Source organism: Dasypus novemcinctus, chromosome 7, assembly GCF_030445035.2.
Source record: "Dasypus novemcinctus isolate mDasNov1 chromosome 7, mDasNov1.1.hap2, whole genome shotgun sequence".
NCBI classification, from domain to species: Eukaryota; Metazoa; Chordata; class Mammalia; order Cingulata; family Dasypodidae; genus Dasypus; species Dasypus novemcinctus.
Window position 1 is genome coordinate 48,947,431 of NC_080679.1, and position 27,578 is coordinate 48,975,008.

The 27,578-nt window shown below is 38.4% G+C and overlaps 1 protein-coding gene across 6 annotated transcripts in view; it reads right to left on the reverse strand.

The window, feature by feature from the left end:
- Window positions 1–7,083: 7,083 nt before the first annotated feature.
- The window catches only part of CCDC150 (coiled-coil domain containing 150), a 127,561-nt gene continuing 107,066 nt past the window's right edge, over window positions 7,084–27,578 (reverse strand). For 4 of the 6 annotated variants that reach the window (XM_058300419.2, XM_058300417.2, XM_058300422.1 and 1 more), the window contains 10 exons: window positions 27,187–27,356; window positions 25,873–25,966; window positions 24,524–24,693; window positions 18,169–18,295; window positions 13,148–13,342; window positions 12,677–12,745; window positions 12,421–12,582; window positions 11,610–11,696; window positions 8,450–8,569; window positions 7,084–8,173 (listed from right to left, as the gene is read on the reverse strand). In XM_058300419.2, the coding sequence (XP_058156402.1) occupies window positions 8,054–8,173; window positions 8,450–8,569; window positions 11,610–11,696; window positions 12,421–12,582; window positions 12,677–12,745; window positions 13,148–13,342; window positions 18,169–18,295; window positions 24,524–24,693; window positions 25,873–25,966; window positions 27,187–27,356 (1,314 nt within the window). In that variant the 3' untranslated portion in view covers window positions 7,084–8,053. The remainder of the gene's footprint in view (window positions 8,174–8,449; window positions 8,570–11,609; window positions 11,697–12,420; window positions 12,583–12,676; window positions 12,746–13,147; window positions 13,343–18,168; window positions 18,296–24,523; window positions 24,694–25,872; window positions 25,967–27,186; window positions 27,357–27,578) is intronic. The other 2 variants (XM_023591725.3, XM_058300418.2) reach the window with 1 other exon arrangement.

Genomic DNA, 27,578 nt, shown 5'->3' on the forward strand with positions numbered 1-27,578 from the left:
CCCACTTCCAGCTCATTCAAGTTGTTGGCAGAAGTCAGTTCCCTGTGGTTGTAGGACTGAGAGCCGATTTCCTTGCTGGCTTTCAGCCAAGGGTGGCACTAAGCTCTAGAGGCAGCCTGCATTTCTTATGTGGCCTCCTCCATCTCCAAAGCAGAAAGGGCTCATGGAATCCTTCTTGTGGTTGGAATCCCTGACTTCCCCTTCTGCACCTAGCCAGAGAAAGTTGCTTTTAAAGGGCTGGTGTGATTAGGTCAGGCCCACCACAATAATTTCTTAAAGTCACCTCCCACAGGAGAAAACTCCATCATTTTCACAGTCCCGGGGATTATGCAAGCATATACACCAGGGAGTCCATCTTAGAATTCTGTCGGTCACACTGCTCCCTTATGACCTTGCTTAGTATGTTGGTTTGAAATGTCTGATGCCAGTATCCTTCACCTTTCTAAATTATTTGATCTTTTTACCTATAGGCCTTAAGAATTTTTTATTTATCTTTGGAATCTAATAGTTTTATGAGGATATGCCTCAAAGTCAGTCGTTTTGTTTTTCCTAGGCAACTGGTGAGTTCTTTCAATGTGTAGGTTCAGGTTGCTTTTTTGTTTTGTTTGTATTCCTGGAAAATGTTCTTGGGTTATTGTTTAAATATTATCTGTTCCACTGTTTCGTTGTTCTTCAGGGGCTCCAATAATACAAAATATTCTTTCTTTGCCTGTCTTCCACTCTATTACTTTCTTTGACCCTTTTTACTTTTCTCTGTCATTTTCATTTTCTTGGTTGCTTTTCTACTTTTCTTCAGTGTCTTTTTTTTTTAAGATTTATTTATTTCCCCCCCTTCCTGCCCTGCTGTTTTTGTTGTCTGTTGTGTCTTCTCATTTTCTCTCCTCTAGGATTCACCAGGATTCAATCCTGGAGACTTATGATGTGGAGAGAGTTTCCCTGTCAATTGCACCACCTCAGTTCCTGGTCTCTGCTGCGCTTCACCTTGACTCTCCCCTTGTCTCTCTTTCGATGTGTCATCATCTTGCTGTGTGACTCACTTGCGTGGGGCACTGGCTCACCACATGGGCACTGGCTCACCATAGGGGCCACTTTCTCTTCTGCTTCTCCAGGAGGCCCCAGGGATTGAACCCAGGTCCTCTATGGTAGGTGGAAGCTCTATCCCTTGAGCCACATCCATTTCCCTTCTTCAATATCTTTTATTTTCATTTGAATCTATTCTCCTTTGGGTACCTTATGATTTATTCCTTATTTCTAAGACAATGTCTTTTTCCTCCTTTTCTTTCCTGAATTCAATCTTTTTATTTCTCTGATTCTTATTCATATCTATTCTTATATTTTAAATTTCTGATTTATGGTGGTATTTGTGTTTGTTTGAAATATTTAATTTTGTTTGGGGTGTTTGCTTTTGGTTTCTTCTACTTTGTGATTGATTTTTTCCCACCTCACTTGATATGTGTGGAATATCCTTTCCTGATTTTCTATAGTAGCTATGTGTGGGTTGTTATTGCAATATTTTTAGTTTAATGGTGCCCTCTTCTGTTCTGTCAGTATAGCAAAGTCCAGGTACTTTGCCAAATGTGTTGTTGGCTTTGGTAGTGGTGAGAAGTTAGAAGTGCTTAGATTTTATGGTTTCGTTTGTCTTGCTGGATCTGAAATTTCCTTTTCCTTATTTTAATCTTTTCCCCTTCACAATCCAGTTGCCAAGGGTGCTTCTTTTTGTCTTTTTTTTTTTTCCTCCTCCAGAAGCTATGCATTTTGAATTTTTGTTTCATCATGCCTACACTTCTAAATCTTGAGTACTTTGAAGTTTCTTTTCTGTAGTTCATGCTCTGATCTGCCTGGAAACTTTAGTATCTGCAGGCTTAAAGTATACTCAGTCTTTGAGGTGGTAATTTCAGATCAACTTTATACCCTTTCATTAGCTAGTGTTTTCTGTCTTCCCTGAGTTTTTCTTCATCTGCCTGTTTTCTACAAAGCCTTATGGCATGGTGGGAGTGGGGTAGAAGCGTGATGCTCTCACATTGTTATGATTTTTCTCTTTTACTTAGTTATTTTGAAGATTTGGCATTCCCTGACATCAAATTGTGCCAAGGGTATGGTTTTGTATGGAACTTTACTTTTCCTTTCTTGTTTCATATTGTTTGTGGAGTAAATATTGGGAGGTAAGTAACTGTGCATTTGCATTTTCTTTTTTTTTTTAAAGGGTAGAATTAATATTTTATTGTCATTTATAATCAAATGACAGTTGGATATATAGTCTTCCTATGTGATCTTTTTTTGTAAATAAAAAAAATTACAAGTTTTAAACAGCTGACAACTGGTTATATGTTCAAAAAACATGATTAGCTTAATTCATTAATGGTGGCTTCAAGCTTTTCCTTATTAGCACCAGAAAATTCACCCACTTTTTGTCACTTTTTATAAAACTGAAATGTTGGCATGCATTTGACTTCACAATCTGCAGCAACATCCTAACAGTCATCCACATCTACTTCAAGGGACACCACTTTGTTATACTTTTCAGAGAGGGAATAAAAGGCTTGATCATTTTACAAGGTTCAATCACACTATGCGGCTGAGAGATCAGCTACTACAAGTTTATCATCAGCACCGCTCAAGGCTGCCTGGAAATCTTCCCTGCTCTCCATCTGCTTCACCATTTTGGCTGCGGGTGGGGGGAGGGTAGTGGTCTGACGAGCGACTGTGGAGAGCGTCGAAAAGGACCCAAAAAGCGGGACTGTGGCGGGGAAGCTGCATTGTCTTTAGCAACCCTAAATTTTGGTTATTAAAGAAACTGTTTTCGAAAGCTTCAGAAAGAATTTGACAGCTTGTGGCTGCATTATATAAATGCTCTGTGGGGAAAGGGGCACAATAAAAGAGCAGAAGCTAGCACCTAGAATTCCCTTGCTGCAGCGTTAATGATGCTCCTGAGTGACCACCCTGATGTATTTTCTCTAATCTTGTGACTGCTGTGGTGGACATCGGTGTTTTGTCTGCCCTGCCTCCAGTTCCCCTTTCTTCTGGGAACATCATCTTGGTTTCCCTGGGGGCCCCCCCGGCTCTCCGTTTCAGAGATGGGCACATGACCCAGACCTAGCCAATACATGTGTCATCCGTCTCTCAAGTCACAAGGATTGGTTAGAATCGACGGGCTTGTGACCAGTCAGCTCAGTAGACTCAATCCTGGATGTCTTGTTAGAAGTATAAGAAAAAGAAAAACTCTTGCTGCTGGGGTTGGTAAGCACATATGAGAATACGGAGCTAATAGCACCTATCTGGCATTCTCAAGGGAGGAACCTGCTTGGGAAGCATGAAGAAAATTAGAACTAGGTTAAGTTCCTAATGACAGCATGTAAGCCCCTTGATTCAACCTACCGGTTACATAAGCCAATACATTCTAATTCTATTCGGATTTTTGTGGCTTGTAAACCAAGGAAATGCAAATACTAACAATTGTTTTGACTAAAAAGAACTGGTTAGAAGGCTAACTGGTTTCCTCTGAGTTAGAATAGAGAACCCAAGAGGAATGTTCACTTTAGGACAGGGGGTCTTTTTTTTTTTTTAAAGATACTGAGATTACATAAATGTTACATAAAAAATACAGGGGAGTCCCATATGCCTTGCTCCCTACCCCTCCCACATTTTCCCACACTAACTACATCCTTCATTTTGTGTGGTACATTTGTTACAAGCTGAACATGTTTTGGAAAGACAGGGGTTCCTAACAAGGTCTATGAGTTGAATTGAAATTCAAAAAAAACATTTTTATTGTGGGGATGTGTTGTTGCAGGTATGATCTATTTATTAAATAATACTAATAATATTAAATAATAATGGTGTGGACCTAGAAAGGGATCTGTGGTTTTCACCTGACTGGCAATAACTTCTGCCTTAGGATCATGAGTACAGTTTCTGGCTAGGGCTAATGGGGTTAAATGAATGCCTCATTTAGAAAATACTAGAATTGGTCAAAGGAGGAACCTATATGTCTTCTTCCCAAAGAAATCATGTTAGTTCTGAAGTCAGCCATTGGTAAGGAACAGACTTCTTGGATGAGAGCCATAAAGAGAACCCAAGGACCATTTTAGTACTAAATGGAACCGAGTAGTTCTAGGAAAGCATCCAAAGAAAAAGATAATATTCCAGAGTCTGTTCTGTTCTGTTATACTCTGTATGTTGTTTCTGACCATTTACAAAAGGGCTTACATTAGCAAATGGTTTAGAATCCCTATTGCCCAAAGAAGTCCAGGGCTGAGAAGACATGGTCACATGGATAGTGCCAACTTAAAAGCCATCTTGCTCAAAGAAGTAAGATTCATTACCAGATATAAGAGCCAGAATAAATGCTCTTCAGGAGATGCCAACATTCTCAAATAATCTAATTTCTCAGTAGCTTTGCTCTTTCAAATAATATTCTGCAGTATACCCAAGAGCTGAAGTACAGCAAGCCTTGTCCTCTCTTTTTCTAAATGGGCTCAAATTAAGGAATTGCCTAAGAAAAAATAAATTGAAATGTGAAATCGCCATTTTAGAAAACATCTAATATGTGGCTAGAGATTTTCAGAGACTCTTAGGGGGTAAACAAGCTAGAAATCAGTGTAATCTATGGCTCTCTAGATAAAACAGTTGACCCCTGGAATAAAAACTAGACCAAAAGGGTAAGGAAACCAGGAGATACTGTAAGCAAAAATGTCCGTGAAAGAACAATTGTCCAATACTGGCTTAAAAACAGAAGGACAATTATCCCAAATCTGTCTAATGATGTTGCTCCCAGGGGAACATGAGCCCACGGCAATTCCCTGTGCTCCCTCTAACCGTCCAAGTATAGCATGGTTGTTGACATTAGTGTTACTAAATCTACCCTTAACCCCACTACCATGAAATGTCATATGTATCAGAGTAAAATTTTAAAGTTGTCTAAAAAGCAAAAAGTAAAGAAAATTGACTACTGTGAGTAAAAGATATTTTGTTTTAAAAATGATTGGTTATGGAAGATGCTGAAAGGAGTTAACAATGAATTGAGTGTATAAAGTATTTTATTAATGATTATAGAGGCTTGAGTATAAGTGAAATTTATTTGCTCTGATTTTCTAGAACCCCTAAGAAAATGAGAATTTTTACATTTGGGTAGTTTCCAGTGTGGGGCCATTAGAAGTAAAAATGCCATGAACATTCCAATCCAGTCTCCAATACATATACAGGAGTTTCTCTGGGGGTTAATGAGAGGATTTGCTGGACCACAGGATAGTCCCACTTTAAAAAAAAAGAGAACTTCTAAAAATCCTAACTATTTCCTGAAGTCTCAATCTGTACTTGATAGTTTGGGATCACTGTCAGAAAAATAAACACTTAATTTTTTGTGACACTTACTGACTTAAAAAGTAGGATCTACTTCCAGATAAAATATGCTCTATCCCTATACATAATCAGATTTCAGCTGCTGTGACAGAATACCTACCCTAGACTGAGGAAATGACTCAGGAAATTACCCAAGAAATAGTTATGGTCTCAGAATCCCTAAGGGCAAAGACTCTATAGACAGATTAACTGGAACAAGGTCCATTTGAGTCCAGATTGGCCCTTCCTAGATTTTTATAAACCTCTTTTTGTACCAACATGAAAAGCTTATGCAAAGCTCTGAGGTGTTAATATGCACACATAGAAGAACTGTTGCCTATCCCGTAAATCAGGAGAGCCAAGGCTTAGCCTCCTTGTCTCAGAACAATTACAGTCCTCAAAAAAGTAGTCAAAGGATCTTCAGATCTTGTATTAGGGGCAGCTTTAAATCTGATGTTACTACATAAGAGTAATTATTGCTAAAGGAAACCACCCAATGTCTATTAGTTAATAGTTATGAATTATTGTTATTCTCATATTAAATCCAATAATGTAACACTCTGAACATTAGAATACAATTACAATGACTTTTAATGTCCTTGCCTGCTAATTCTAATGTTTGTTAGTTCTGGGTCCATTTTGATTGACTTCTCATTATGGGTTGTATTTTCCTGCTTTTCTGCATGATTGCTAAGTTTGGATTTCATGCCAGATATTGTGAATTTTACCTTGAGGGAGGCTGGATATTTTTATATTCCTCTATATATTCTTATGCTTTGTTCTGGAATCAGTTACTTGGAAACAGATCAATTTGGGTCTTGCTTTTAAGATTTGTTAGGTGGGACCAGAGTCTGTCTAGGGCTAATTATTCCCCATAACTGAGACAAGACCCTTTTGTATACTCTACTCAATTCCCCATGAATCACGAGGTTTCCAGTTCTCGCTGGGAGGAACTGGCACTTTGTGTGTGCCAGGCACTGTTTGCTCTAAATCTTTTGGGTGGTTCTTCCCTGGCCTCAGGTAGTTTCTGCATCAGTATTTAGCTGAATTCTCAGGATATTCTGCAGATCTCTGAAATTCTCCTTTTTGCAGCTCTCTCCTCTCTGATACCCTGATCTGTGGGATCTAGCTACCTTGGTTTCCCTGGACTCTTACTCTGGATCCTCAGCTCAGGGAACCCACCGTGCTCCACCACCTTGCACTGCATCCTGGAAACTCAAGGCTGTAAGCTGTGCTGCCTCTGTTTCCTTTCCCTGGGGACCACTGTCCTTTGTTGCATGAAGTCCAGTGTCTTGAATGTTGTCTGTCTTTTGGTTCTTTGGTCCCTGTTACTCCATCATAGCTGAAAGCAGAAGTCCTGACTTAACAGTCTTAATCTAACAAGTCTATATTACTTACCCAAATGAGGAGAAGTTCATTGTAGTGTAACTCAGGAAGTGTCCATGTGCCTTGACAGAACATTTGGACACTTCACTCCCAAATTCTGAATTAAAATTATTTGTTGATGAGATCTTATATTAAAGATGGAAAGAGGCAATAACAGGCTTGTTATAGAAGTAGCCACATATCTCATAAATAATTTAATTCCTTACCAGAAGCCAAATGTTCAAATGACTGAACTGTGGCCTTTTGTAGTGCATGACAAATTGCTAAAATAAAAGTGAACATATACACTATTAGCTGCAGTGCTTTTAGAATAATTCACTTCTTGAAACGCTATAGAAACAAAGACATTTCTTCCTCAGATACTTTTTAAAAATGAACAAATAAGAATTATTTAATGACTTTTACTACCTACAATAATTGTTTTCATAAAAGTAGAAAATCAAAATAGAAGCAAGTATACTATATTATAGACACTATAAAATACTATAGAAACACTTAAAAATATCATAAGAAATACTTTAACACCATCATCACACTAAATAGAACATTCTTGTGCAGACATCTTATAGAACACCAACAACAAAATAACAAATCCATGGAAAAGTTCAAGGATTCCATCTTAGATACACTAGGAATGGTGTGGTTATAAGATCCTTGAGGACAAGAGTTTTGCAGAACTAGAATGGCCACCTAGTTAGCATCAGATAAAACTTCAAATGAACACTTGCCAAAATCCTCCATAAAATGCCACTTGTGCATTAAGTCTGGAATAATTATCGATAAACTCCTTTTCAAATGATGGAGGAAGCTGTTAATATACTCTGAGACCTCTTGTGTAAGAACAGAGATCTTTATCTTATTAAAGATGTGCTGATAATTAAGCACAGAAGAGTATATGTTCACAAGAGAGTAGAAGTGTTTTACCATTTTCCAGGTGGATTCTATTCCTAGAATTTTATTTCAGGGATTAGCTTTTGGAAGTAATCAGACCAGGACACTTTGTTAAAACAAAGTAGTCGTATCACTAAAAGTTTTTTGATAATGGTGTACCTGGAAACATAGACAAGTGTCATGCAGCAGCATCTCCTATTATATAACAAATTAATAAAAAGTTATTGGGTGGAAAGTGGGCAAAAGGACAAAAAAGATGAGGGTGGTTCTGTATCGATATAAAAGAGTCCATAAAGGGATAAAACTCAGGTCCAAAATCTTCAGCTCACATCGAAGGCCTCACGTTTTGATGATTGTTGAAACAGGGTAGCCCTAGTTGCTGGGCTCACAGAATCATGGACGTGTAGCCATCAGGGGAGAAGCTCCTCTGTCAAGGATACTACTTCCTCTCTACCTCAGGCTGGTACTTCTTGGGCATGAACCTAAGATTTTGTTTTGTCTCCCATCGATGTAGAGCAGACTGATTGGGTATGACGTTGTGTCTTATATCTTGGTCCTGCTGAAGACAAATCCAGCACAGAATATTTAAAACTAACTCTGCAGAGCTGAGAACCCATTTTGCTTTTATGTTATTTATTCATCAAGATAGGTAGTTCTAAACTAGACTGTTTGGAACAAGTGGAACTTTCAAGAAAAAAAAAAGAATTGGTTTCCTGGTAATGGTTTAAACAAATCTAAAGATTAGCAGAGGGAGTAGTTAGATAAAGAGAGAACTGAATTAGAAATCTGAGAAGAAACAAATCCAAAATTTGTTGAAGACAACTAAATACCTTACCTCTTCCCGCCACCTGTCTTCCCGGGGAAGCCTCTGCAACCGGTTTTTTGTCAGCTCAAGTTGTAGACCATCAAACCTGCACTTAAACCAGCGGTGAGCTTCTTCTAGGTTAGCTGTTATCTAAACATATAAATGTGATTATTAAAACTTAGAACAAAGGAACAGTTTTTCTGTGTGTGTGTATTTGAGAGACCTTCTACCTGGATATTAAAAGTCCCAAATTCTGACTGCAAGGTACTTCTAACTTATTTGCACAATATACCTAACAACATCCTATAGATGAGAGTAATTTCTGAAGGAAGAGGTTAAAGAATGCATGCAGGCCAGCTGCTCTTCATGCACTTGTCAATATTTCGTGCATGTAAACTAAGCTGAGAGGACCCAGAAGAAAAAATAAGATGATAAAACTAAAAGACAGCTTTGAAAACAGATATATAGACATGGTCTCTTAAGAATGTAGCACAGACCATATTTTGAATTTGTGAGCTCCGTTCTCTCAGAATATATACTTCTCCAAAGTTCCTATACTATCAAAGCTATATTTTTTGTTGTGCTTTATGAGTTACAGAATGAGCTACTAATAACACTTGACCAGCTTCATATAAACTGTATTAATTTTATTTCTTTTATTATTGATACATTTTAAAAAAGGATTTATTTCTCCCCATCCCCCTCATTGTTTGCACTTGCTGTGTCTGTTCATCTTGTTTCTTTTTTTAGGAGGCACTGGAAACTGAACCCAGGACCTCTGATGTGGGAGGGAGGCACCCAATTGCTTGAGCCGCCTCTCTTCCTGCCTTGTTGTGTCTACCACCATGCCCTTCCTTCTGTGTCTCGTGTCATTTTTTGTTGCATCAGCTTGCCAGGCCTTCCCATTGTATCAGCCCACTGTCTTGCTCATCTTCTTTATGAGGCACCAGGAACCTCTGCTCCCTGCTTTGCTACGTCTCTCATTATGATTTTTCTTTTTGTGTCTCTTGTTGCATCAGCTTGCTGCACCAGACTGCTGTGCCAGCTTGCTGCCTTCTCTAGGAGGCACCAGGAACTGAACTCAGACCTCCCATGTGGCAGGAAGGAGCTCAATCGCTTGAGTCACATCTGCTTCCCTTAAAATACTTTCTTCATTCTTTAACTCCTAATCACCAACTTCCAAATTATCCTTGTTAGAGACCTGAAAACAGCCCCTCTAATAGACTGCATTTGAAGATTAGCTGGAATAAGTATTAATTTATTTAACAAATATTTATTGATTGGTATATGTGCCTGGTGCTTTTCTAAGGGGGAACTTGGGAATTTTGAAGGTAGAGCTAATAGGTTTTCATACATAAAGATCACTTCAAACCAGCTCCAGACTATGCCCTCTAAAATCAAAAGCATAATTATTGGGTTTCCCCTTTGATTATTTATGTTTCATAGACCATGGTTTAGTTTTTTGATTCTGAAGTTTGAGACTGTGGTGTATTTCTCCCTTGTCCAATAGAAATCAAGTTCTGTGAGAAGAGGTGCTTTGTCTGTCCTGTTCACTCACCCCTGTTTCTCCAGCACCTAGCATGGTGCCTGGCATCTAAATAGATGGCCAATAAATATGTGCTATTGTGTACTTGCACCACATTAGCCTGGTTGTAGTGTGGGTACTATATGTATGATAAGAAAATTGAATTCTCCTTTTACAGTGCCATTTAACTTTGGGAAAGCTATAAAGCTAAAGTATTTTCCATTTCTGTTTGTACATCCTGATGACAGCTTTACTCCCACTTTACAAATACAAGAAAACCCCACAAAAACCACTTTTCTGGTACTCTGTACCAGAAGCAGAGGGAATACTTGAAATACTTGAAATGGCATTGTACATCATGTTCTCCTACTGTATGGTGAATGCGAAGGGAACTAACATTTATTGAAACTTACACTGAGCTACATGTCAGAGTAATAGAGTGGTAGTTATTAATTTCCTGACTTTTACAGATGTAGTAACTGATGGATTAAAGAAAGTAAATGTAACTTCTCTAAAGGTAAGTGTCAAACTGGTCTTCAAACTCAGTTTTGTTAGACCTTAAGTTCTTTCTAATATACCATTCTGAGACACATATTAAATAATGTAATTTAATGGCTATAAAAAGGATGAATCAGGATCAATTTCAGCAAGGACACTGCTCTTTTAAGCTTAAGAATCTCTGTGTTTTTTTTTCTGGAAAATGAGTGGTGGTAGTAGTCGATTAATGATCTCAAAAGTCCTTTCCAGATCTATAAATTCATGATTTTAAATAGCCCCAAAGAGGCCAATTTAAGATATTAGAACAGAGAAAGAAAATCCATAGACTAATAGGGCTTACTTTATACTTTCAGTTATTGACTTGAACAAAGAGCTTCTACTTTCATTAGTTCACATCCAACAACACTACATTAAAATCCAAATACAACCTGGTCTTCCTTTCTTGTATTTAGTGATAGGGACTTGGACTTCAGGTTTAGACAATATTTTAGCATTCCACTATCAAGAGAACCATGACTCAATCTAAAAATGTTTCTTTACAACAGAGGCTGTAGTGAGTTAAGCTGCTGGTTCTTTCCTGTTGCACTCTTTTTTTTTTCTTCTTCAAACAGACACCATTTTTTATTGAGGTTCCTATCATCTAATAGTATCAGTCTTCCCCCTCCCCAGCCTACCCCCTACCCTACCCTGCTGTTTTTGCTGTCTGGGTCCATTCCCTGTGTGATTTTCGGTATCTATTTCTTTTTTCCTTCTCATCTCTCTCCTCTCGGATTCACCGGGATTCGATCCTGGGGACCTCTGATGTGGAGAGAGGTTCCCTGTCAGTTGCAACACCTCAATTTCTGGTCTCTGCTTTGCTTTACCTTGACTCTCCCCTTCATCTCTCTTTTGTTGAGTCATCATTTTGCTGCGAGACTCACTTGTGCAGGCACTGGATTGCTGCATGGGCATGCTTTCTCTTCTTCTTTTTCACCAGGAGGCCCCAGGGATCGAACCTGGGTCCTCCCATATGGTAGGCAGAGGCCCTAACACTTGAGCCAAATCTGCTTCCCCCTGTTGCACTCCTGACAACTATGTTAATCAAGGAGTCACGCTGACTTCTGTGTTTCAAGGTTGTAGGGTCTAAGGAAGTTTGTCAAAGATTTTTTGTCCATGGGTCTGGCTCACCTGTTCTGATTCCACACTGGCTTCTTTCAGTTTATTCTCTGTTGCCTCTTTACATTTCTTGAGATGTCTGATAGTTTCTTCCAGTTCCTGAAAATGTGATGCAAAAATTTTTTACAAACTTCCAATGTACTAGATGGCACAAAAAGCTCTGAATATTGTAATAAATGGGCAACCAAATTATGAAAGTGTGATAGGGTACTTTCTAACCCCAGGCACTACCGTAATACATGATAAATATGTATATAAGTATATATATATAATTGCAGATGATGACAGATTTTGATTTATAGATTCTGCTGAGAAAGAGATTAAAACCTCTTTCCAGAAAAGGGGGGGAGGGATACTTCCCATAACAGCCAATCCCGACTAGGAGGCAAGAGTTCAGTGATCTCTATAAGTCTCTTTTCAGCGATATACTGTTATACTTTTTAATTAGGCTGGGAATAGCTAACACCTCTGCAACAGCATGAGTGTATCTGTGCTATTGGGAAGAAATAAGGGGTATAAAGTTCTGAAAGACTGAAATTCAGCTTAGAAGTCTTACACAGTAACTGGTATTTTGCATATGTTAACTCTAACTGTTCTTTAAAAATGAACATAATTTCTATTAAATTAAAAATGGGGACTATATGCCTCATTCAAAGCTACAGGTTTCTTCCTAAATACTGGATTCTAAGGCTTGGCTAAGATGAACAATTTGTACACATTTGTTTTCTTCTATAGAAACTAGAAAATCTAGGCACTATAAGGTTGGATTTTGGCATATACCATTTGATGACGATCTTTGATAGGAATTTTAGGAAACCTTTACCTGGCACCTTTTCTCTAGTTCCTGCCTTATTTTCCGTTCAGTTTCCAGTCGAATCTCAAGCTGCTTATTCCGTACTGAGGCATCATACTGGCTCTTGGCCAATAGCTGCATCTCTTTCTGCAGGCTGGTCATCTCAGATACAAATTTCTGGATACTCAATGACTGGGAGGGCACAAAGAAGATGATTTTTTATGAACCTGTCCAAGTTTTAGATTTTGTGTAAATGGTAAATATAGGGTTTGTGGAAATCCTCTACCTGTTCATAGTCCTTTTTCTGATACTGATCCTTAAATAGCTCCATTTGCTTCAATTCTGCTTCTATTTGCTGAAAGTAAATGTGGAAAAGATGATCAGTGGAAAAACTGGCTTGCCCTTTTTATCTACAGGATGACAGAAAGAATGCCATGTGAAACCCAAAGTTATCAATTCCTGGGGGCTCTCCTTCCCATCTGGCCCACTTAACCTGAAAGAGCCAAGTTCAGTACAATCAATGTGGAAGAGACAGGGAGCTCGAAGAGGATACTGGAAGCTGAGAAACAAACATTTACACATCAGCATCTGCTGATGGGGAAAAGAAAAAAAAGGACAGTCCTGCCAAGGCAGTGTGCCCACTCCCAGTTGTAGCTTTAATTGCTGTTCTTAGTGCTCTGAAATCTCTCTTTTCTGGGTACCACCAACCACCTATACCCTCATGGATACTAAGGAAGCAAGGGGTTTCTGTTATAACCTTCATCCTCTCTATATTCTGAGCATTATTCGCCTTGGCTGACAAGTGGTGTTTAATTTGAGCCTTTTGGTTCTTCATTTTCTCCTTGTTACTGTTCAGTGTTTTCTCCAGCTCCGTTATTTTTTGTCGTAGTTCTCGGTTGGTCCGGGACACTTCCACTGATCTGAAGTTGGCTTCGTCAAGGGCTTTCTTAAGCTGTGGAACACACAGGAAAAATTAGAACATTTTTACCTTCCTTTTAGAAAGAGAAGTTAATGTTTAGCTCTGTCACAATATTTTTTTCTCCTTGGATCTTTCTTTTAAAAAAGATAAATGAGACAATAATAATGATATCTAATTAAGCAGATTTATGGAACCAACAATTCAAGTGATTTTCACAAATTTTACTTTAGTTGAACAAAAATTGAATTTATAGTAAAAAAAGAAAAGCACCATGGAACCTTGGGGCCATTTCAGCAAGAAAGTGTTAGAAGGGCCTTATTATCAGATTTGCACTTGTTAGTTGATTTGGGGGTAGGTTAAGTGTGGGTTTGCTCAGGATTGTGTGCTGTCAGAAAGCAGGAATGAGTCTATGATTGGGATCTTAATAAATCTTATCTCTAAGGAGGTTAGGCTAGAGCAAGATTACAGCTGCAATTGGTAAAGAACCAGCAATTGCTTTTATAGGCTAGCAGAGGAAGATGGTTGGCATTTTGTGGATTAGACAATGTTCATGTTTTGTCTGTGTTTGTACATGATATGAAGTGGGCTTGGTTTTCTCTTGGTCCATCATGGTCACAGAGTGGTCTTATTTAATGTTGCTATTCTGTGAAATTGTTTATGTTTACCAGAAGAGCACTGTGACATTTTCACAATTTTTAAACCCTAAACAACAAAATCTTTGAGAGTGGATAAAGAATGTAAATGTATATTCATCATTTTCTCTTTTTAAGAACATGGCTCTGGAGTCAAGCTAATATGTGGAGTCACCACATATTAGCCAAGTGATTTGGGGTAATTTACTTCCCTTAGCCTCAGGTTCCTCAAATGAACAGTACATATACAACATACCTTGTAGGAGTGATTCTTAGCATACTTAAATGAAATAAGATAATATCTAGAAAGAATGTAGTTTGGCATACAGTAAATGTTCAATAATTATCATGCTATAGCTTTTCTCTTCCTTTCTGTCACTCCTATCTGACTAATGTCTGGAAAAGTGAAGAGAGATTACATGGTAGTCTTATATACATATACACTAATCAGTTATTGACTATCATTGCATGTATTTTTTTTTTTTTACAGCACTGCTTTTGATTTTTAAGGATTTTAATACATTCCTTTAGTGGAAAATAGCATAGATTAAAGAATTTTACAAGCCCCCACCTTCTCATGTGCCCTTAAATCAGTACCACTTGAATTTTAGGAAGAAAAGGCAGCTGAGAAGGGAGACGATAAGAACATGGTGCTGTGTGGGCTAGCAATGTTTAACATATAAAAGAATGAAGTCCAGACTCTTTGTATCTTTTCTTTCTATACTAGTTTTTTCCTTCAGATCCTAATTTCTTTTTCCTTTTTGAAGAGCAGAACTTATCTTATTTTTTGAAATCACCAATATGCTAAATATAAACATTTAAAATGTACCAGAATATTTACAATACTCATTTGGTGTATCTCTGTGTTACCTGGGATATTTTTTTTTCCTTCATTTTTACAGGTGTTTTAGATTACATAGATGTTACGTTGAAAATATAGGGGATTCCCATATACCCCACCATTCCTCCCATCACTTTCCCCCTTTAAAAACATCTTTCATTAGTGTGGTACATTTGTTATAATTGATGAGCACATATTGAAGCATTGCTACTAACCATGGTCTATAGTTTACATCATGTTTTACACTGTGCACCACACAATTTTATAGGTTTTGACAAAATGTATCTGTCATTGCAATATCATGCAAAACAATCCCAATGTCCCCAAAATGCTCCATGTTATAACTATTCTTTTCTCTCCCTCCCCTAAGAACCTCTGGTGACCATGGTCTTTATATCAATGATAAAAGTTCTTCTATTACTAGAATAACAATGTCTACTTTAGTCCATAGTTGCATCTCCCCCCTTATGTTTATTCATTCCTCTAGCTAGAGGATTTGGAATGGTGATGCCCACTCTAGTTTCGATTGAGATGGGGCAAATGGATGGAACTGTCTTGCTTGCAGTTGTAGATACTGTTTTTTGGGATAGGTGTTGTCCACCATCAACATTTTGTTAGTGGTCCTGGGTGAGTCTGATAACTGGAGAGTAGGAGTTGACTGCAACTCTGCTGAGATTCAGGGCTCACCCGCACATGAACAGCCAGAAGATTTAAGTCTCTAGGACATATATTTAAAGCATATAGTACTAATTATAGGTTCAAATAAAAAGGGCAGAATAAACATGTGCAGGAAAAGTATACATGAGTCTGATACATGGCATGGGTGGGGAGTTGGGTTATCATATATTTCAAGGTAAGGCTCACTGATGGGTGCCAATGTCCTGGGGTTGTCTGCCCTGCCTGCAGTGTCTACATGTCTTTAGAGCTCTAATTTCACATCATAGTTTAGTCTTTTTTTTTTTTTTTCTAAAGATTTTATTTATTTCTCTCTCCCCACTCCCCCCGCCCCAGTTGTCTGTTCTCTGCGTCTATTTGCTGCATGTTCTTCTTTGTCCGCTTCTGTTGTTGTCAGTGGCATGGGAATTTGTGTTTCTTTTTTGTTGCGTTATCTTGTTGTGTCAGCTCTCCATGTGTGGGGTGCCATTCCTGTGCAGGCTGAACTTTCTTTCGCCCTGGGTGGCTTTCCTTACAGGGCGCACTCCTTGTGTGTGGGGCTCACCCACGCGTGGACACCCGTATGGCACAGCACTCCTTGCGCGCATCAGCACTGTGCGTGGGCCAGCTCCACATGGGTCAAGGAGGCCCGGGGTTTGAACCGCAGACCTCCCATGTGGTAGATGGATGCCCTAACCACTGGGCCAAGTCCGCTTCCCATAGTTTAGTCTTTTATCACCACCCCACTAACTTCTTGTTAGATGTTTCACTGTTACCTCAATCACAGCTGTGTCTAAAACTGGGTAAATTCTAACAACTATCATTTACTTTGTACTTACTATGTTCCAGGTGCTGTGCTCATTAGCTTACATATAAATTCCAATTTAATCCTCAAAACAAACTTGATAAGTCGTGGTGATGATTTCCATTTAATAATTGAGGAAACTCAAATTCAGAAGTTAAGTCACTTATATATAGCTAGAAAACGAACACACAGCTAATATGACCAGAGCTGGTCTGCTGGGTATGTGGCACTCTGAAGCCAGGCAGGCTCTAAACAATGCACCCCAGTGTACCGCTGTGGCTAACTTCTCCACTGATGTCATATGTTCACTATTCTGTTCTCACAAATTCACAATTGTTACTGAGCATTGTTAAAAGGTATCTCTGGATAGGATGTCCGCCTACCACATGGGAGGTCCACGGTTCAAACCCAGGGCCTCCTGACCCGTGAGGTGAGCTGGCCCACGTGCAGTGCTGATGTGCGCAAGGAGTGCCAGGCCACACAGGGGTGTCCCCTGTGTAGGGGAGTCCCACGCACAAGGAGTGCGCCCTGTAAGGAGAGCCATCCAACACGAAAAAAGTGCAGCCTGCCCAGGAATGGAGCCGCACATGGAGAGCTGATGCAGCAAAATGAGACACAGATTCCAGGTGCTGCTGACAAGAATACAAGCGGACACAGAAGAACACACAGTGAATGGACACAGAGAGCAGACAACTGGGGGGAGGGTAGGGAAGGGGAGAGAAATAAATAAATCTTAAAAAAAAAGGTATCTCTGAATTAAGGTACAGTTCTACATTTCAGTGTATCTTTTTGTTCCCCATAGAATTTAGTTTTTATAACATTTATATTTACACAGTCTTTTGTAATTTACTAAATTGTTCTATCATTAGTTGAATTTAATTTTGTGAATGTTCTCTGTCAATTATAATTGCCACCCCAAACAAGTCTTAGAATTATTTTAATTCCTCCCTCCCCTTTGCTCACTATAGGACATTTTCTATTTGGTGATTTTCTATTAAAGTGGCTTTTTGATTTAATTTGCTATAGTTTTTTTAAGTCTCCATGCCTCCAAACTTCCTTCATCTTGTCTACTCTATACTGCTGTCACAATAACCTTCCTAAAATTGTGTTTCTATCATACCACCTCCCTGCTCAGAAATACCTAGTGCTCCATTTTTACCTAATGATCACACCCAGAATTCTGGAGGTCAAGGCCACTTACCAGCTCACCATCTACCCTTAACCACTCTTCTTTAGATATTTCCCACAGTTTCTGCTCCAATCAACAGCGGCTCCTTTTCATTTGCTCATATGTCCTATTTATTTTTGCAGCTGAGCTCTCTTTACCTCTTATTTGAGGTGCCCAGACCTGCCATCTCGCCAGTCTCAATCCTATACTTCCATTAAGCTTCTTTTCTTTCAATCCAATCAGCATACAGTGAACTTTCCCTCACTCCGAATTCCTTCAGAATTGTACAAAGCCTCTAGCTATCCAACAGAGATCCTCTGATGTTTTCCCTACTTGGCTTGTGTCACAATTAAACAAGGGTTCATTTAGCATACACCAAAGCACAGGCCATGTCTTCTACTGGCTTTATAGGTGCTTCTCAGGAGGAGGTAGTGCATAATGAATGCTAATTAAGTCAACTGAGGAGGCAGCTGATTTTGTATCTGTCTTACCAAGTGGCAGTCTACTTATTCCTCTATCACTTGGTTTCCACTCTATGATATAAAAACATTCTTTCCTGGGCAGAGAAATTGTTTATCAGAAACTATTTTCCTGTGTGTTGCTTTACAAATAGTACAGAGATGGTTCAGCTGCATCTGGTTGCAGGTCTAAGAAGTACAAGAAAAGCCAAAGAACACTGCATCCACTGTGAACTTCTTAAGTTGATTTCCTCTTGAAAGGCTCTGATCTAGAGAAATTTTTTGTCACTTGACTCCATACCTCAGATGTTTCTCGTTGTGTTGCTTTCTTTGCAGTTTCTCTCTCAGTTTGAAATTGCTTCCTTAGAGCTTCTATGCGTTCGGCATGCAATTCAGCTTCCATTTTGGATTCCTCAGCCATCTGTTCCCTGTTTTGAAGACAGATGATAAGTAACTTTTAGAAATGATCTTTGAAGGTAAGAAAGATTCAGAGGAAATGCACAATTCTGCAAAGTGATTTACAAAGGAGAAATAGTTCAGATACCAGGTGAGCCTCACTGATCTGGAGCTCATTAACAGAAGGTCAGAAAAATGGGCATTTACCTGGAACATTAAAAAAACGAATTCTAAATATGGAGATCCAACCAAAGAGTGAAAAACTCATGGAAGGAAAATATTAGAGGAAGCAGCCTTACCACGAAAGAGATACTTGTTTTTACTTTGTTATGTCTTTTTGAAAATGTTTATTTTGAAATACTCCCAAACATACAGGATAATTACGAAAATAATACAAACTCCATACAGAGAACTATCCCTATCCCCCCCGAGAGACCCAGATTACATCCAAATTCTGACCTTTTGTCACATTATATAATTCTATCCATCCATCCATCCCTTTGTCTAATTATCAATCCACTTTCTGAACATTGAGTGTAGATATATATATCATGATCCTTGAATCCTTAACACTGCCATATACGTTTCCTAAGAATACGGATAGCTTAATGTTCCACACTCCTTTGTCTCCCTACTGTATGTAGTTCTTGTCACAAATTACATATTTATATAGTATGAATCCAAATCCACTGATTTATCATTACATTTTAAGTATTTGCCTTTCAGGTCCTGTAGGAAGTAAAAAGTGGAGTTACAAACAAAAAATACAATGGTACTGGCATTTATAATTACCCACGTCATTACCCTCACCCGAGATTTTTATTTCTTGATGCAGGTTGGATATACTGTCTATTCTTGTTGGGCCAGTCTAGTGGTGATGAACTCTCTCGACTTTTGTTTATCTGGGAATGTTTAAATCTTTCTGTGATTTTTTGAAAGACAGTTTTGCCAGATACAGAATTCATGATTGGCAATTTTTTTTGCTTTCAGCACTTTAAATGTCATCCCTCTGCTTTCTTGCCTCCATGGTTTCTGATGAAAAATAGACACTTAACCTTGTTGAGACTACCTTGTATGTGACATGTTGCTTTTCTTGTGGCTTTCAGAATTCTTTATCTTTGGCATTCAACAGTTTGATCATAATATGCCATGGCATGGTCTATTTGGGTTTATCCTGTTTGGAAGTCACTGAGTGTCTTAGATATGTATGTTCATGTCTTTAATTAAATTTGGGAAGTTTCCTGCATTATTTGGCTATTCATTCTGCTCTTTTCTCTCTTCTTCTGGAACTTCCACAATATGTATATTGGTTCCCTTGATGGTGTCCCATGGGTTCCTCAGGCTCTGTTCACTTTCTTCATTCTTCCTTCTGCTCCTCAGACTGAATTATTTCAATTGTCTTAATCTGCAAGTTCTCTGATTTCTTCTGCTCTGTCAACTCCAACCTGATGTTGAACCCCTCTAGGGGATTTTTAATTTCTGGTAATGTGGTCTTCAGCTTTGTTTGGTTCTTTTTTCATAATTTTCATCTCTCTATTCATATTCTCTTCATGTTCATCTATCCTTTTCCTGATCTCCTTTAATTCTTTGCCCATAGTTTCCTTTAGCCCTTTGAGCATATTTAGTGCCATTAAAAAAATGATTTGGTATGTCTCAGGTCTGGTTCTCCTCATTGGTGGTTTCTAATGCTTTAATCTCTTTTGTCTGGACCATTGCTTCCTATTTCTTTGTATGTTTTTTTTTCTTTTTTAAAGATTTATTTATTTTTCCCCCTTCCCCTCCTCCTACCCAGCTGTTTGTTTATTTGTTTGGCTTTTTTTGCTGTCTGTGTTGTCTTCTCTTCTCATTTTCTCTCCTCTAGGATTCACTGGGATTTGATCCTAGAGACCCGATGTGGAGAGAGGTACCCTGTCGATTGTGCCCCCTCAGTTCCAGGTTTCTGTTGTGCTTCACCTTGACTCTCCCCTTGTCTCTCTTTTGATATGTCATTATCTTGCTGCATGACTCACTTGCGTGGGCACTGGCTCACCATGTGGCACGCTTTCTCTTCTTCTTTTTCACTAGGAGGCCCTAGAGATCAAACCTGGGTCCTCCCATATGGTAGGTGGAAGCTCTTTCACTTGGGCACATCTGCTTTCCTCTTTGTATGTTTTGTGACCTTTTGTTGAAACCTGGGCATTTTGTTATTTTAATATGCTATTACTGGAATTTAGACTCTGAGGCTTCTGTTCATTAAGCTTGTATCTAGCTAGAGTTAAGACAGAACTTTTTTGATTGCCAAGAGCTAACCAAAAAATAAAACAAAACAAAAACCCTTCCTAGTCTTTGGAGATTTACCTGTGCAAGTGGTTTCCTTCAGAGCTTTCCCATGCAATGAGTTTAGAGAACAGCTCCAGGCCAAAGTGTAGGGGCCTCCCTGATCCTTTCTGCATAGGTGTCTTGTCTTGGGCATATATGGTGGCCCTAAGAATCCTGTTTATGTTATTCCTATTGCCTCCCTTTCTCCTAAGAAATAGTTTTTCACAGGTCTGGGCACTGTACTGACATCTTACAGCCAGCAATTCTTTGCTCCAGGCAGCACACAATTTGATGCTCTTCCACAGTGTTTTGTAGGAAAGCTCTGTAAGCTGCCTCCCAACACAGAGAAAGTTTTGGGATGATTGTCTCTGACCACCATTAGATAGACTGGATCATTCATATAAGCTCCCAGTAGGAGGATTAGTGTTATGCTCCTTCCGGAACTGGGACCTCGGATCCACACAGGGAGCATGGGACAGTTCTACATCAAACTGGTGAGGGCTGGGGAAGGGGTCAGCCAGGATGCGAGAAGATCCTAACACTTTTAAGTAGCCCTTTTCTTGACTCAATAGTTGCCCTATTACTACAGTCCTTTAACTGTTTTCTGGATCTTTGAGAAAGATATTTCTGCCATTTCTTGCTGGTTGTTCAAATCTTCTGTGGGGGGTGGATAGAGCCCTGACACACCATATTCCATCATCTTAGATCTCTGCCATGCTGTTTTGCTATCAACTATTCACTTATGAAGTTTTAAACTTATATTAGATAAGCATTCTTAACTTGGGTTCCTTGGTCAGGATCCAAGATTAGGCTTCTGAGGATGACTGAAGTGTATGTAGAGGACTATGTGCTTCCCAAAAAGGTTAAAGCCAAATGGATTTTAAAAATTGCTATTATTTTTCCAGCTCTTATCTGCTGATAAAGTCATAATTTGTGCCTATCTCATGAGTTATTAGTATTTTTCAAAGAGTAGCAGGCACTTTACCTGCCATTGAAATTGTCTTCCTTTTACCTCTTTTCTTTTCTCTTCTCTGTTTTGGATTGTATGTCCATGTCTCTTATGTATTTCTAAAAGTGCCTCCACTAATGGATTCTATATTGGCTTCTGTAGATGGGACCTGCAGATAGTAACTGCAACTGTTGTCCCCACTCAAGAAGGGAAACATATTAATAAAGTTTGGTACATCATCTCTAAAATGTTGCTGACATCTGTCCCAAAGGCATATGGTGAAGCATAAAGGGATGGAAGATCTTGAAGTCATTGGAGATAATTGTGGCTTGTTACTTATTATATTCCCATACTCTTCCCCAATACCAGCCCATTCTGAAAATTGGATGAAATAACATACAGGGAGATAGAATAAAGGGAACAAAGCCATTATTTGCACAGTACTGTATTTTGAATTTTTAAATTCTCTAAATTGTCTTTAAATTTATTATGCTTTTATAGCAAAGTAATTAAGACTATGGATTTTGGAGTCAACCTACTGCTGCTTCCTGGATCCAAATCCCAGCTCTAATATGATGTGTAATCTTGGGTATGGTACACTCTCTTTCTATGCCTGTTTCCTTATCTGTAAAATGGGAATAGTAACAATATCTACCATCTTTGAGTCAAGGTAATATGGAAATAATGCCCATGAGGTGCTTAGCACAGTACCTGACCACAGCATACACATAATAAATGTTAGCTACTGTCAACAGTCTTAAAAATTCAAATTCTAATTTCCCTTCTTCTCCTCAAGCCTCTACTTTTCCCTCCATCCCAAACATCAACTCCTATTTTCTTCTAAGGAAAATTATTAGACCATCTATCATCAGCTACCTCAACGGTCCTCTAAATAGTCACCTATCATTCTCCTTCTTCTTTTTGGTCTGAGAGGAAGAAATGCCTAGCCTCATTTTCAATAACCCTTCCACTCTGCTCTCTCTTTTTTCCCTAGTTCAATTTGTTTCCATCGAATATTATTTAATTAAGGGCCAATACCTCCCGTCTTAAAAACAAGACAGCAACAGAATAAATTTTCTTCATATTATGCCCTTAAGCTGCTATCTGATCTTCTTTGCCTATATCTCCTCATCAGTCACTTACTCTTTGTAATCATCTGGAAACTGGCTATTTTGAAGATTATCAATAGATACCAGTTGAAAAACCCAATGGCTTTTTTCCTGGTTTCATTCTTTGCTCTGCAGCATGGGACTCACTCATTTTTACCCTTGTTGTTATTACATATTCCTGATTCCTACTCTGCTTCCCTAAATGCTTCTTTTCTGGTTTCTTCCTGCTTCTGTTCCTTCCCCTTCAATGTAGTGGATTTCCAAGGTTCTGCTCTTACTTCTCTCTCTATACTTCTTCTGTGATAGTCTATCTAATCTACTCCAAAGCTTTAACTCACCTTATACAGATGAATTCCAAGTCCTATTCTCTTTTCACAACTAGTCCTATATTTCTAACAGGCTATTAAATAATTCTACCTCAAATCAACATGTCTGAAGTATAACCTCCAAAACTTGTTCTTTCTTCCTGGGTGTATGCGCTGATAAGTACAATTTGCATATAATTTCAGGAGATAATATAGGAGGTCTTACCTTGTCCTTTTCCCACAAACGAACTGGTGAAATTTTTTTTGGCAGTAGTTGGGGGAACTTTATTTGGTGGTTGCCTAAAGAATTTTATGAATTTTCAGGGTTTGGAACAACTAACAACCATCTAAACTGCAACTACCTGAACTGATATTAAAGGGCTTTTTATAACATAGCCAATTCCTATATAAATACAATCTTGTTTGAAGTAATATTGAATAATCTTTAGCCAGCAACATCTCACCAGCATATAATATTTGCACAGATCACTTATGAAAAATATCCTCTCTTTGCTTTAGATTATACTTTTTTCCTATACCAACATGTTCAATAACTGAAAAGAACAAAATGCCATCTTGGAGCCTGTAGAGGTAACTGGAGCTCCAGCTGCTGAAGTTTGGGAGCAAATAACAGCCTGCTGGGAACAGGACTTCTAAAACAACAAATATGTCTGGGAGGCTGTGGTCTAAAGCCACTTTTGCTGTCTATAAGTGGGGGATCCGAAACCAGAGGGAGCACACAGCTCTCCTTAAAACTGAAGGCATGTATGCCTGAGATGAAACTGAATTCTATTTAGGCAAGAGATGTGCTACGTGTACAAAGCAAAAAACAACACAGTGACTCCTGGAGACAAACCTAACAAAACTAGGGTAATCTGGGGAAAGGTAACTGCTGCCCATGGAAATAGTGGCATGGTTCATGCTAAATTCTGAAGCAAACTTCCAGGTAAAGCCAGTGGACACCGAATCTGTGTGATGCTGTACCCCTCAAAGATTTAAACTTATTGAAAAGTAAAAAAAATAAAATTGTGGATTAAAAAAAAAAAAAGATTTATGTCCACATTGCATTTCCCTTGGGCATACATTTCTATTGAATGTTACTAACTCCATATTTACCTAAGTACAGTTCCAGACAAAACTTTAGTGGCTTGACCTAAACCTGATGGATATTACCTAACTAATTTCAGGTCAAAACTGAAAACAATGATTCCCCACCTCATTAGTTGGAGTCATACCGCCCCTGGTAATGAGAAAATAAAGTTCCTGGCTGCTGTTATTCCTATCCAAATAATGTCTTTCAAGGACACATAAGCTGCTGATAGAAAAGCCTTAGTAGAAATATGTAAATGTCCCTACCAACAGTATTCTTTAGATTCTGGTGAAGCAGCAGCTTGGTACTACATGAGGGAAAAGCTGAAAATGAGAGCCAAATGAACACACCCCAGCAAGCTATTATCTGCTGCTGCTTAGCTATGTTCGGTTCCTCAACATAGCTCGCCTGCAAATACTAGTTCAAAGTAGGAGAAAAAGGTTTAAGTGGTTTACGTGAATGAGCCAGACTTACTCTCCCTAATTTCACTGTGATTATACTGCCCTTACTTGAAGGTTTCCAAATTCTGATGCTCAAGTTCTTTGCTTTCTAGTTTCTCTTGAACATGATCAAGCTTTGTTTGTAGATGATTATTTGCCTGAAGTGCTTGCTCTAGGCTCATAGCTAATTTCCTGTTGTCTTCTCTAGCTACTTCTAGAGCTTTTCGTAGAGGTTCTATCTGAAAGAGAGAAGAGTATTTTTAATTTCCCTGTGAAAGATGCAAGAAGTTCCTAACACTATATGTGCATAACTTACACCATATCAAGTATCATTGGAACAACAGTTAGTTGGAACCAGAACCAAAGATTCCAGATGCCTGGAGAACTTATTATAGATATTGCTTAGAAGACTCTTTGAAGACAAAGGAAGAATATGCTCAGTTGGTCACTAGAGAGCTTTGGAAAATAGAGCCAACTGAATTTATCCTAACTTTAAAAACTTTAAAATCTCCTTTCCTGGTCCCACTTCCCAGAGGGATAACCACTGACAATGTTCCTTGTACGTCTTCCATATATAATCTCATTTATGTGAAATATCCATTTGCATTTGATACATAAGCATCTATGTAGATATATAGCCATGTGTGTACATCTGTCCATGAGCAAACCCATGTGTGTGTGACTCCTTAATAGTGGGATCATTCTAGGAAGCGGATGTGGCTCAAGCAATTAGGCTCCCATCTACCATATAGGAGGTCCAGGGTTTGATACACAGGGCCTCCTGGTGAAGGCAAGCTGGCCTGTATGGTGAGCTGGCCCAAGTGGAGTGCTGCCCTGCACAGGAGTGCTGGCCCATGTGGAGAGCTGGCACAGCAAGATGATGCAACAAGAAGAGACACAGAGGAGAGATAATAAGAGACACAGCAGACTAGGAAGCTGAGGTGGTGCAAGAGAATGATTGCCTCTCTCTCACTCTGGAAGGTACCAGGATCGGTTCCTGGAGCTGCCTAATGAGAATACAAGCAGACACAAAAGAACACACAGCAAATAGACACAGACAGCAGACAATGGAGGGAGGGGGAGAAACAAATAAATAAATCTTAAAAAGAAATAGTGGGATCATTCTAGCTACTTCTGACTGAGATTACAAGTTATTTTCTAAGCCTTTAATTTCTGCAATCATATACATATTAAAATATGGAAGAAACATAGATCATATAAGAAAATTAAATTGTCCTGGTTTGCCAATTAAAGTGACTTACTGTAAGACTACAAGCCTATTTCCCAATTGTAAATATGTCGCTGTCATTGGATGAAAGGAAAATTTACCTGATTGTTTCACATCATTTTTCCAAAACAGGAGTGTAAACCAATATCCCAAATCTCAACATTATCATCTGTAAAAACCTGACCTCTACCTCACTGTGGTGCTGGGCATCTACGACAAGCATTTTGGCCTGCCACTGGTCCACTTCTGCTTCTAGCTTCTGTACCCTCTGATGATTTAGAGACCTAAATATGAAAAGCACACAAAAAAATGACTATAGTAAAGACACATCTAGGAATGATACCACCTTGGGAGTTACAGGACACTTCTGATAAGCTCAAATATCATATGTAGTAGCCCACATATGCTCAGAATATCTGAGAGTAAATAGATGATAATTAGTAGCCTCAACTTCAAACTTATTCTCCCTAATTAGAAAACTAAGGCTCCTAGGAATTAAATTACTTGTCCCATCCATGATTTGATTTGGCTTGATACATTAGGTTCTCAAAACATATTGCTGACTAACCTATAGGCTAGTACTTTTAAGTATAAAAGTAAAAATATATCACTAGTGAAAAAAAAGTCACCTCTATATGGATTGGCTTGCTTTTGAGATTTTTTGCTTCTAAATACAATGGCAACATAGAATTTTATGTGAATAGTAAGCAATTTTTTTAAAGACCGTACCAGGAATTGAACTTGGAACATTGTACATGGAAGCAGGTGTTCAAACCACTGAGCTATACATGCTCCCAGGAGGCAATATTTTTAATACTATCCCCTTGATATTTTAAAATTTAATGGTAGTACACATTCAAAATGTAGAAAATAAAGATAAGCACAGTGAAGAAAAAATTCTCTTGTTCTCAATATAGAGGTAATAGTGATCACTAACACACACATTATAATATACTTTTAAAGGCCCTCTTAAGTTTAGACCATTTGTTCTTTAACCTAAAAGGGAAGCTTCTACATAATTTTTGAAACTTATTCAAAGAAGGTGTTAACTTGTAAAACTTGGCTAAAAATAGTTCTCAGAATGATTCACTAAAATAATTCTTAATCTTGAAATAGGACACAAATAAATGTATGATTAATTCAAACTAAAGTAGGCATCTAGCTCAATTATCTTAACAATTACTATTCCATAGATCCAAGGGCAGAATTAGATTTAAATGGTGTGGAAAAACAGCAAGAGTACAACAGTACTAAATCAGATTAATTTCTAGGTTATATTCTTCACATCACTACATAAAATGGGAATTTTGAATTTTTGAAAATCATGTTCATTTCTAATTTGAGTTTTCATTTTAAAAACACCAGTTACGAGTCTTTTACAAGTAACTTATAAGTTACTTTTACAAGTAACTCCAACTTATATAAAGTTACTTCATTTCCTGACTGTACACTGCTCCTTGGTATAATCCAGCAAAAGCAAGGACAGAAAAATAATCTTAGGTACCTTTCTTTTTTGAGGCCTGCAATCTCTGAATCCCTCCGCCCAAGCTCTATTTGTACTTTTTCCAGAGCACCTTGCATCTTACTGTGAGAAGCCAGCACATTCTCCAACATGATTGTAACTTTGCAGTTGTCTTCTTTAGCCTCTGCCAATTGTCGCTGAAAGTTTCCCACCTAGTTGAAAATGAAACAAACTAAAAATATTTTATCGTTTCTGATCATTCTCATTCTGATTTGAGTTCCATTACTCCTAGGAAAGAGTATGGAAATCAGGCACGACAGAGTGCTAAGAGGAATAATTAAACTCTATTTTCATTTTATTTCTTAAGTTGTTATGACTTTGAGAAAAAGAAAACCAGACCATAGATGGTGAACCATGCAGTGATTCCCACCCAT